Genomic DNA, 12,226 nt, shown 5'->3' with positions numbered 1-12,226 from the left:
CACTTGCTCCTTGAGACCCCGGAAGTGGCGGAGCCAACGGCCAGCCAGACCCGTGGCAGTGCCAGCCCCAGGGTACTCTCCGGGGTCGGCCATTTATCGGTGAGGCAGCAGCCCCTTGACGTCAAGCTTGTCGCATTGGAGATAAAGTCCGAGGGGGTGAACTAACCTTTTGAACGTGCCAGTAAGTAAGATGGCGAGAAAAGCAAGCGAGAGTGCGACCGATCGATAGCGCAGCGGTCGGCTTGGCGCCCTTTCAGCGTGCGCAGTGAATGTGCGCTCGGAGCGGTCGATTGGGCAGGATTCGCGCCTCCATTTTTCCAGGAGAGAGCGGGATACCGAGAGAACCGGACCAGCTGGTACTGGGGCACGGGGAGAGTGGCTGGTGCGGTCGGCTGGGGCGTTTAGCGAAAACCACAGAAACAACTGGGGCGAGACTGGAAGAGTCCAGAGTTAGCAAGATGGCATGCGCCTCTACTTTGTGCTTCCTAAGTTGCCCGGCTTGGCCTGCACCCCCTCCTCTTCCTCAAAGGGCCTCGCTTCCATTCCCACCCAGTCCTTAGTTCGCCTCTGCATCCAGATGGTCGCGGCGCATATAGTGAGGGGGCGTCTGTGTTCTAGCCTTTCCAACTGCGATGTAACCGGTCCTGGATCGGGTTCTTGTCCTCGTGTCTCCGTGTGCTCACCTGCAAATTGGGGATAATTAGGCTTCTGTTTACCTGGCGAGTGAACGTTCTGTGGGAGTTGAGAAGTTAGGACTGGGCCACCATAAAATATATATATACACACATATATATACACATACATGTATACATATATACACACAAATGTGTGTGTGTATATATATATATTTGTACACCCGACATGTGCTCAGAAGTGAAGAGACCGGATAGAATAGTGGTGTAGGGGAGCCAAAAATGGCTTCCCTCCATCCTTCTAGGTACCTTATTAAGACTAAGAGTTAAATTACCATAAGACAAATTAACAGATTACTGCAGGGTAAACAGGATGTGCATGTAAAGCATTGAACTGGCATACGGAAATTATTCAAGTCATATTAGCACGATATTAACAGTAGAATCTCTCATCAACTTTTCTTTGCCAGACTACCCACTTGTGATTTTCATTCTGTTGGTACTTAAGAATCTCCCATTTTTTTCGGGTAACTAAACATTGTCCATAGGAGAAAAACGATATTTAATTATGTACAGGAGTCCCACAAAATACGAGACTAAGAAGTTGAAGTCAGATGATTAAAGCTTACATGGCATCCTGAGCTACTGAAAGGAATGAATAGAGGGTTGGGGGCGGGTGGGAGGATGGTAAGCAGCAGCTGTAACACAAGTTATGGGAGGGTGAACGGAGGAAATGTATGGTGAATCAAGTTTGTTAATGCAGACAGAATAGGTGATCCTCTGGGTGGTGTCAACCTCTAATCTCCTCTCGTGATCCGAGTTAATCTTCCCTGGTTCCTATGATCTAAGTGAATCTTCCCTGGTTAATAAGGATTCGTGACAATTGAGGTATTTTTGGAGGGTCAGACTTTAGGCAGGTAAGGAAAGCACAGGGAAAGCCTCTTCCCGCCTGCTGTTCTCCAAGTGCCCTCAGTTCAAAGTAATCAGCCCGCCAAAGCATCTTGCTTTGGGCTGGCATTTCCTGAACTCCTTCAGTGGTTAAGCTCAGGGCTCTGGAGTTGGCAATTCTGGTGTGCTTTTAACCTTGGATAAGTAACTCAGCCACTTTTTACCTTGAGTAGGTGTTCTGACCTCCTTGAACCCATTTCATCATCTTTATTGTGTCCCAGGATTTTCTACTCAAGCATAGACTTATTATGTTCATGTACTACTTCATATACTTGAATACATTGAATGATTTTATTCAGTGAACTGATGCTTACAAAGTACTTAGCATGACGGTATCTGGCATGCAGGAAGTGCTTAATGTTGTTGGTTATTATTAACACCATCAGTGTCGTACAGTGTATAAGAAATAGACTCTGGGCCAGGCGCAGTGGCTCATGCCCATAATTCCAGCACTTTGGGAGGCCGAGGCAGGCAGATCACAAGGTCAGGAGTTCAAGACCAGCCTGGCCAATATTGTGAAACCCCGTCTCTACTAAAAATACGAAAATTAGCCAGGCGTGGTGGCACGTGCCTGTAGTCCCAGCTACTTGGGAGGCTGAGGCAGGAGAATAGCTTGAACCTGGGAGGCAGAGGTTGCAGTGAGCCGAGACTGGGCCACTGCCCTCCAGCCTGGGCGACAGAACGAGACTCCATCTCAAAAAGAAAAAAAAGAAAAAAGAAATCAGGCTCTGAGGTCGCTTTTATTCTTTATTGCTGTCCCCAGACACCTGTAGCCTTTTAATATTGGTTCAAACATACACATACATAAAGGCATTGATTTTTAGTAAGCAGATTATCATGTTCAACAGTTGGAGTTCTTTTTTGAATAAGCCAGAAACCATTTACAGTTTTTTTTTGTCTCTTAAGACTAAAGGAAAACTTAGACACTTGTAAATCAGTGCATGCACAGTCCTTCCAGATTTTTACTGTGTTTTTCATTTTTATTGTTTTGACCTTGATTGGCAGGATTTTATTGGGCAGCTCACCTTCGAGCCTTTCTAACGCATTTAACTCTGTTGAGTTTTTATAGTACAGTTGCTTTTTTTTCTTCATATTTTGATTTACTGTCGAATTAGATTATAGAATTACAGTCACAAGCTCAGTTGCCTTAAAACAGGTTTTGAGAATGAACATAAAAGATATTAGTAAACATACAGCTCAGCTAGTGGAACCAGCAGTCTAGGCCTTGACAAAACAGCAGCTATCTTGCATGTTGCAGGTGCTAGTCAATGTTTAATTAACAAAAGAAATGGAAGATTCTGGGATAGCAATAAAGAACAAAAATCATAGGTAGGTAGTTTGGTGGGGGAAGAAAAGTCGATGAGGGATTGTACCGTAAATATTGGCTAACATGACCTGAATAATTTCTGTATGCCAGGCACTGTGCTCAGGGCTCTATATGCACCACCTTGTTTAACTTCCAGTAACTTAACAGCTGAAGAACCTGAGGCTTAAGAGAAATGAGGTCAGCGACCAAAGACAATGCAGCTGGTAGCGATGGGATTTGAGTCCTGCAAGATTAAGTCTGACCAAAGAGTCCTCTGTTCCTTCTGTGATTTGCTAGAGCCTCTACCCTTCACCATCCGTTTTCCCTTTTTGCAGCTGGCAGGGAAACTGTCTTCCTCTTCTCCAAGATGTACAGAACCAAAGTGGGCTTGAAGGACCGCCAGCAGCTCTACAAGCTGATCATTAGTCAGCTGCTATATGACGGCTACATCAGCATCGCCAATGGCCTCATCAATGAAATCAAGCCTCAGTCTGTCTGTGCACCCTCGGAGCAGCTCCTGCATCTCATCAAACTAGGTAGATTGTGAACACAATTCCATATATCCCATGGCAAGGTTTTAGATGTTTGCATATGGCAGAATTTTTCAAGATTATTCTTGTTTCGTTTTAGTGCCTAGTACGTGCCAGGTACTTCAGTAAGTAAGTAGTTCAGCGTGAGTTCAGGAAGTAGCTCAGTAAGTAAGGGGTAAGCAAAGTTCAGATTATGAAGACCTTAAGCTGGTTCTGGCCTGAGGGTCTTGGTACACATTATCTGGAACACTCTGTCATATTACTGACTTCCTTCAGATTTTACATCAAATGTCCTCTGAGTTCTCTTAACCCCTCCTAAAATAATCCGACCCTTTCCTGCATTTTCCCGGTTACCCTGCCATAGTGATCCCATTTGTTTTATAACAGTCATTTTGAAATTTCCTTTATCATTTGGATTGTTTCCCATATGATCCTTACCTCCCCACTTCCCACCTACTGCCCCCTTGTCAAAAAAGACTACAAGTTCAGTAAAGATCAGGACCTTGTATTATTCAGCAGTATATCCTGGAGCCTACCTGGCTAATAATAGAAAGCACTCAATAAAATATTGAATTACCAAACAGGTTAATACCCTTGGACGTGGCAGTGCCAATTGTGAGCATTTCTCCTGGGGAAATAAAATGGACAAACTGCAATGCCCAACAACATGGAATTAGCTGTAAATTTTTCGATATCCATAAAATTGAATACTACAACATAATTATATAGATGAATATTTATTAGCCAAGATACGCTTTTGCTCTGCTTGATTAAATGAACAAGTGAGTCACAACATGTTACACAGCATTTCTCTATTACTGTTTTGAAAGATAAAACAGCTGTGCATGGGGAAGGATCCCTAAGAATTTATACCAATACGTTAACAGTTACTATCTCTGGGTGGTAAAATTCAAGGTCATTTTTATTTTCTTGTTGATCCATAGTGTTAATTTTTCCTCTACTAATCAACATATTATTTGATTTGTCAAGTTATTTATACGTTTTAAATGCATATTCTTGATAAACCTTTTTTTTAAATATCAACTTTCTTTCAAAAACATTTCAGTAGCATTCATGTTAACAATGTAGCTAACTTAATGAGCATCAGAGCTGCTGATACATCTCAACCCTAAAAATATTAAAATTTGGAATGAAAAAATGGATAATTTAACTACAGAACTATTTTTTGAGTTTCTGTAGTTGTAGATAAAGTAGTAAACTCTGGAGGCAAGAACCTGGGAAAATGACTTTGTCTATTGGAGCCTAACTTCCAGCGAGCCATGTGGCCTCACAGCGTGGTGAACTTTGAATAGCATGGGCAAAATACACAGTTTTGTAAAGCATTAGGTGTCACGCGACTCCAAGAAATAGGAAGTTGACGCTGGTGAGCATCTTTCCAGTTTGGATCTAGAATTTTATCTTGGCCTTTTAAAAAAAAAACACTTGTTTTGTTACGCCTTTAATTTTGATTTCTTTCAGGAATGGAAAATGATGACACCGCAGTTCAGTATGCAATTGGTCGTTCAGATACTGTTGCCCCTGGCACAGGGATTGACCTGGAATTTGATGCAGATGTTCAGACTATGTCCCCAGAGGCTTCCGAGTATGAAACATGCTATGTCACATCACATAAAGGACCATGCCGTGTAGCTACCTATAGTAGAGATGGACAGTTAATAGCTACTGGGTCTGCTGATGCTTCAATAAAGATACTTGACACAGAGAGGATGTTGGCCAAAAGTGCCATGCCAATAGAGGTAAAAATTCCAGTTACATACTTACTGATTGCCTTCTGTTTTTCATTTTTGGAAAAATGAGAGTATGGTTCAAACCAGCTTTAGTTTGCTGCAGTTGTGGATTGTGTACTTGGATTCAGACACATTCTGTACCTTGAGCATCTCTTCTTGTTGGTCTAGGTCATGATGAATGAGACCGCACAACAAAATATGGAAAACCACCCAGTGATTCGAACTCTTTATGACCATGTGGATGAAGTCACGTGCCTCGCTTTCCACCCCACAGAACAGATCCTGGCTTCTGGTTCAAGGGACTATACTCTTAAATTATTTGATTATTCCAAACCATCAGCAAAAAGAGCCTTCAAATACATTCAGGTAGGAATCTTTGGAAAGGAGCTTTACATTTTTTCTTAAATACAATGAGCTCTTATACAACTGTTCTCGTTGTAAAAGTAGTCTCGGTGATCGTCCTGTGAGACAAGTACAGACCAGGATGCATGCCGGATGGCAGATGGATCAGATTTTGTTGGCACATAGGCCACATGCTCTCATGTACCTGCTCCCTCTGGCTGGTCAGAGTTTATAATCTGACCCTCTGGAGGGTTTGGAATCCGTATCACTCTTTAAAGGTTGCAGATCCCTGTTATAAACAAAACATGACCAGCTTCACTAATGTATAACTTAGAGGAATAAAAATTCAGTTGAAAGTATTAAGTGTTTCCTGGCAAGGTGACATTTGTTACCCTATTTTGAATATGCATTGCAGAAATACTAATGTTTTAGTTGTGGCTTCTGTCTGTTTGATAATTAGAGTAGGCTGGTTGCAGTGGCTCATGTCTGTAATCCCAGCACTTTGAGAAGCCAAAGTGGGAGGATCACTTGAGCCCAGAAGTGTAAGATCAGCCTGAGCAATGCAGTGAGACCTCATCTCTTCGAAAAAATTATTTTAATCAGCTGGGCATGGTGGCACACGCCTGTGGTCCCAGCTACTCAGGAGGTGGAGGCAAGGATGATCATTTGAGCCCAGGAGGTTGAGCATGCAGTGAGCCGTGACCGTGCCACTGCGCGGTTTGCCTGGGCGACAGAGCAAGACCGTGTCTGCAAAAAATAATAATAAATAATAGTAACTTAAATAATAACAAAAAATAATTAAAACTTAATTTTTTACTCAATATTTGCAGCCCTAGAGCAAATGAAAGAAGCTCTTAGGTACAAGTTGTACTTCAGTAACCAATGCATGAGTGTGTCATTGTCTGATAATACTCCATCCTTAGTGGAGTGTTACTCGGTGTTCATTTGTAAATAATGAAGCTCACTTCTATAGTTTTTGGAATAATGTAACCAGTAAATATTTAGTTTTGGGAATCTATTCAAAAAATACTTTCATGTATTCCGAAAAGCACTTTTTTTCTTATGATACCTGTGTAATATCTAATAATTGTTTTATGGATTCTTTTCATCAGCCAGATATTTTCCACATTTCCTCTGGATTTAATTGTTCACCAGTTGATCACTTGTGTTAACGTCTCTGTCCTAACAGGAAGCTGAAATGTTACGCTCCATCTCTTTTCATCCTTCTGGAGACTTTATACTTGTCGGAACTCAGCATCCTACTCTTCGCCTTTATGATATCAACACCTTTCAATGTTTTGTGTCTTGCAATCCTCAAGATCAACACACCGATGCTATATGTTCCGTTAATTACAATTCTAGTGCCAATATGTACGTAACTGGAAGCAAGGACGGCTGCATCAAATTGTGGGATGGTGTTTCAAATCGATGCATCACAACTTTTGAGAAAGCACACGACGGTGCTGAAGTTTGTTCTGCCATTTTTTCCAAAAATTCTAAATACATTCTCTCAAGTGGAAAAGACTCTGTAGCTAAACTTTGGGAAATATCAACAGGACGAACGCTGGTCAGATACACGGGTAAGTGAGAAGTTGATGTTACTTAACATTTCTGTAGTGTTCACACTTTCCAGAACTCTCTTTTAGGACCTCACAATGCAGCAACACAGTAAGTCTATGCATTGAGCAAGGCAGATGTTATCCCTTTCTTAGATAAGAGGAAACCAAGACTTACCGGTTAAGTCGTTTAGCCAAGGCTGTAGTTCGTAAGTGACAGAGCTGGAAATAGAACTGTGCTTTCTTTGCTCTTCTGAGCACCTCACACTGTGGACTAGGTCTGGATTCCATGCAAGTAACATTTGAGAACCTGGTGATCCATTTGTAGACTGGCCTGCCCTCTTTCCACAGAAAAGTGAAAGCAATCCAGAGAAAAGTTTCCAATAGTAGATCTCAGTATTACTAATATATGCGTTTGGGAAAGAATGGCTGAGAGGAAAGATCTTATCCCATTCCTGAGCAGAGCTAGCCCCCAATGGAAACCACGTGAGTTCTGAATGCAGATATAAAGTAGGCTAAGCAGACAGAAAAAAATTGCATCCATTGAATTCTCATTAATGTATGTTGGTCTCATTGGTAACTACTCACAGTAGTGCCTGTGGAGTATTTTTATAATGAAATCTATTTAAATTGATCCTATCACTAGTAGGGCCCAAGTCTGGTTATTTGATAGTGAATGTTAAAACACTGTGTCTTCTGTTCCTTGTAGCAGCAAAGACTGTTTGGTAGAAAACCTTCAGAAAACTTCTGATTGTTTTCTCAATTGTGAGATATGTTTGTATCATACACTAAAATTGGCATGAGCATAACAAAGAAAATCACAAGAAAACGGTATTGGAAGAGACTGGACTGTGTTGTTTGCATTGAAGAGTCGGTGACATCTGACCCACTAGGGGGCAGCATAACCTGCCTTAGATTTGTCTCATTGTAACCAAAGTTCGCTTCCCCAGCCATCTCTCTGACTTCTGATACAACTAGCAAATCTTAGGAAGAGCCATTTTTATCATAATTCTTGGTGACTTCATTGAAACACTTGTATAAAGCTGTTCTGAAAAGTATTTATTATAAAGAACTGCTTTATAATAGTTGTGTTTGTTGCAAAAAGAAAATACAAAAGTGATCAGAGTAAATGTGAAAGTACTCCCCCTATAGAAGTTGTAACTATTTTAAGGAGTGTGCTATATCTGGACAGATACACACCAGCCTACTGACAAGAGCTTAAATATTTACTCTAGAAATGTTTTGGATGTTTTATAGTAGTATGAGGTTGATCGGCTTGTTTTAGTGGGGAATAGCAGTGTGGTTTTTCAAAAATGTGATTATGCTGAATTTATGTGCAAATTCCCCTTTTCCTTTTTTCTCATTTCACAGATCAAGCCCCTGTCATGTCAGCATGTTAAGATTTCTGTTCCTAGTTTTAATAATTAGTTAGAATTTGGGCTGGGCACGGTGGCTCACGCCTGTAATCCCAGCACTTTGGGAGGCCGAGGCAGGCGGATCACAAGGTCAGGAGTTCGAGACCAGCCTGGCCAATATGGTGAAACCCTGTGTCTACGAAAAATACAAAAATTAGCTGGGCGTGGTGGCGGGCGCCTGTAGTCCCAGCTACTCGGGAGGCTGAGGCAGGAGAATAGCTTGAACCTGGGAGGTGGAGGTTGCAGTGAGCCAAGATCATACCACTGCACTCCAGCCTGGGCAACAGAGCGAGACTCCATCTCAAAAATAATAATAATAATTATTATTATTATTATTATTAATTAGAATTCAAAGGGTTTCTGAAATGATGAAAAGGGAAAAACTATCAAGAAAACTTTAGAAATTGGGTTGCAAAAAAATAAAAACAATATAAATAATTAAAATACAGGACTGGGGGAAAGTAGTTATAGCATATATACAGATGTTAGACAATGAGTTAATATCTTAATCTGTAACGAGAACTCAAATAGGAAAAAGATGAGTCCAAACTTGAGAGAAAAGGAGCCAAAGGACAGGGGACTCCAGAAGAGAAAAATGGTCAGGAAATATAAGAAAAGGTGGCCAGCCTCGCTGCAGACCCAATAAATGAATATGGGGACCTGGTTTTGTTCATCAGATTTTAGGAGTCTTAAAGATTTATATTAATCTACTATTGATAGAGATTTGAGGATATCATGTTTGGTTGGTCAGAGAGTCAGCTGGTAAAATATTTCAGCACAGTTTGGTATCATATCAAAATTTTAAATACATGCTTTTTGACCCACTATATCTACTCTTAGAAATTCAACCTAAAGAGGTAATTGGACAAACAGGCACATGCCCATAAAAGACTGTGTGTCCCAACATCATTTGGAGTGGCTGACAGTTAGAAACAGCATAGATGTCCAATAAGAAGCATTAAGGAAATCTGTTACGCATCTGTGGACAACGTACACCTTTAAAAATAAGTATGCATGCTAACATTGGCTGAGCACTCACACTCCAGAGCCTCCCATGCATTCTCTTATTCTTATCCTCAGCCTTATAGGGTAGGTTCTGTAACTACCCCGTGGAACAGATGAGAAAATTAAGGCTGAGGGATGTTAAGTAATTTGCCCAGGGTCACATCACTAGTAAGTGTTCAACCTACATCTGACCACAGAGTTTGTGTTTTTATCCACTAAGCTGTATTCTGTCTTTACAGATCTGCACTACATATGCTTGAATATTAATAGTATATGACAAATGCTCTGACTTAAGTTACAAATGAAACTGGGGGTTGTGGCTCACACCTGTAATCCCAGCACTTTGGGAGCCCGAGGTGGGCAAATCATCTGAGGTCAGGAGTTTGAGACCAGCCTGGCCAACATGGCGAAACCCCGTGTCTACTAAAAATACAAACATTAGTTTTGTGTGGTGGCGCATGCCTATAATCCCAGGTACTCAGGAGGCTGAGGCAGGAGATCTCTTGAACTCGGGAGGCAGAGGTTGCAGTGAGCCGAGATCACACCATTGTACTCCAGCCTGGGCAACAGAGTGAGACTCTATCTCAAAAAAAAAAAAAAGAAAATTTACAAGTGAGCACCTAACACTTAGATATTTCGAAAGGGTATTCACCAAAGTATTGACTGTTTCCTCGGATGGGTGCAATTATTAAGCAGTTTTTATTTTCCTTTTTATACTTTATTTGGTAGTTTAAACATTAAAGTATGTAATTTATAGTCATAAAAAGGCTTCCTTTTGGAAAGCAGATATTCATATACTTTGTCTCAGTAATTCTGTTTCTAGGAATTTACTCCTAAGGAAATAAAGCTTTCTGTACAAAGGATATTCATTACAACATTACTTATAATTGATATAAACTAAATGTCAGGAAGTAAAAGAATTGTTAAATAGGCCAGGTGCAGTGGCTCACACCTGTAATCCCAGCACTTTGGGAGGCTGAGGCATGTGGATCACGAGGTCAAGAGATCAAGACCATCCTGGCCAACTTGGTGAAACCCTGTCTCTACTAAAAATACAAAAATTGGCTTGGTGTGGTGGCACGCACCTGTAGTCCCAACTACTTGGGAGGCTGAGGCGGGAGAATCGCTTGAACCCAGGAGGCGGAGGTTGCAGTGAGCCGAGATCACACCACTGTACTCCAGCCTGGCGACAGAGCGACTCTGCCTAAAAACACACACACACACACACAAAAGAATTGTTAAATAAGTAATGGGGCTTCTAAACATGAGGCACTTTGCATCTAGTTAAAAAAAACATGGAAAAATGTACTAAACATAAAGTTGGTTTAAAACTATAATAGAAAAATATAGTGGCATCAATTTTATATGTATTTTTAAGCCTCGAAGTACATTAGGACAGTAACAGTATTGCTTCAGGTAATCTGGTGGTCTCTCTCTCTCTCTCTCTTTTTTTTTTTTTTTTCTCTGATACAGTCTTGCTCTTGCTCTGTTGTCTGTTGCCCAGGCTGGTCTTAAACTCCTGGGCTTAAGCAGCCCTCCTTCCGCAGCCTCCCAGAGTACTGGGATTATAGACGTGAGCCACTGTGCCTGGTTTGATTTTCTTTTTTGTACTTTTTTAGAGTTTCTGAAAGTGTACAAGGTGTATCGCTTCGACAGGTTTAAAATGCTTTTACATTGAATGCTAGAATGTTCTGACAGTCTAAGATGTGGACTTAGAAAGCTATCCCTCTTGGTCTCTGTGGCAGGCGCGGGTTTAAGTGGACGCCAGGTGCACCGAACGCAGGCTGTGTTTAACCACACTGAGGACTATGTGTTGCTGCCCGACGAGAGGACGATCAGTCTTTGCTGCTGGGACTCGAGAACAGCTGAGCGGAGAAACCTGCTCTCACTGGGGCACAACAACATTGTACGCTGCATAGTGCACTCCCCCACCAACCCCGGCTTCATGACGTGCAGCGATGACTTCAGAGCGCGGTTTTGGTACCGGAGATCGACCACCGATTGAGCCGCCCTCTCCGTAGGGTTCTTTCTCGAGGACTCTGCCCACCCCCCACGTCCTGTCTCAGCTGCAGTCGTAAGTCAGTGCACCATCCTTGGCAGTTTTGCTGCCACCTCTGTCCACATCTTTCTTGGATTTGTATAAAAGAATCTTTTTTTACCTTGATGTACAATCATGGTGGAAAAAGCTGGAAACACAGATCTGTGCAGTTCTACATTCACTGATTATTGCAGTGTGATTTTCATCAGTTTTGTAAATACAGGACTTGCCGTTTCTTTTGATCTCTTGATTGAAGAAGGATAGGGTATTAAAGTGCTTTTGTCATGAGGAATTTTCATTTGGTTCTTTTGTCAACTTTCTTGCTTGTTCTGCTAAACCCTCTGTGTATTTCCATTCCAGATATATTTGAACAGATAAGTAGGCATGCAGCTCTGAGACTCCAGAGTTTTATGCCATATCAAAAGCATTTTCAAGAATCCCTCAATTCTATCCTGAAATGATGTTATTCTGATAATAAAGCTCAGATCTGCAACTTTAGTGTTACATATTTTTCACTTCAATAAAATTAATGGCCAGTTTTTCCTGACAATTTATAGGAACAGTATCTTTCAACATACTCGCCACATTATCCTGAAATATCTGCAGTACTTGTCTTTAGTAACTGCATTTCTGTTAAGATTATGATTTGATGAGAAACAATTGAAAATATATCCGATCTAATCAAATTAGGTCAGCTTCCTATTGC

At 41.3% G+C, this 12,226-nt stretch overlaps 1 protein-coding gene across 3 annotated transcripts; it reads left to right on the top strand.

Moving 5' to 3' along the window:
* The first annotated feature begins 17 nt into the window (after window positions 1-17).
* On the top strand, window positions 18-12,018 carry LOC105470629 (cleavage stimulation factor subunit 1). Of its 3 annotated transcripts, none has more exons than XM_011722793.2 (6): window positions 18-181; window positions 3,222-3,422; window positions 4,896-5,173; window positions 5,333-5,530; window positions 6,696-7,086; window positions 11,228-12,018. In XM_011722793.2, exons 2-6 carry the CDS (start codon window positions 3,254-3,256, stop codon window positions 11,485-11,487), a joined length of 1,296 nt encoding a protein of 431 aa, XP_011721095.1. In that variant the 5' UTR covers window positions 18-181; window positions 3,222-3,253; the 3' UTR covers window positions 11,488-12,018. The 3 variants fall into 3 exon arrangements, with proteins under 3 accessions (XP_011721095.1, XP_011721094.1, XP_070935230.1); XM_011722792.2 differs by lacking the exon at window positions 18-181 and adding an exon at window positions 218-356; XM_071079129.1 differs by lacking the exons at window positions 18-181; window positions 3,222-3,422 and adding an exon at window positions 4,456-4,800.
* Window positions 12,019-12,226: the final 208 nt, after the last annotated feature.

The sequence above is a fragment of the Macaca nemestrina genome, chromosome 15 (assembly GCF_043159975.1).
Source record: "Macaca nemestrina isolate mMacNem1 chromosome 15, mMacNem.hap1, whole genome shotgun sequence".
NCBI classification, from domain to species: domain Eukaryota; kingdom Metazoa; phylum Chordata; class Mammalia; order Primates; family Cercopithecidae; genus Macaca; species Macaca nemestrina.
This window is presented reverse-complemented; position numbering and strand designations above follow the sequence as displayed.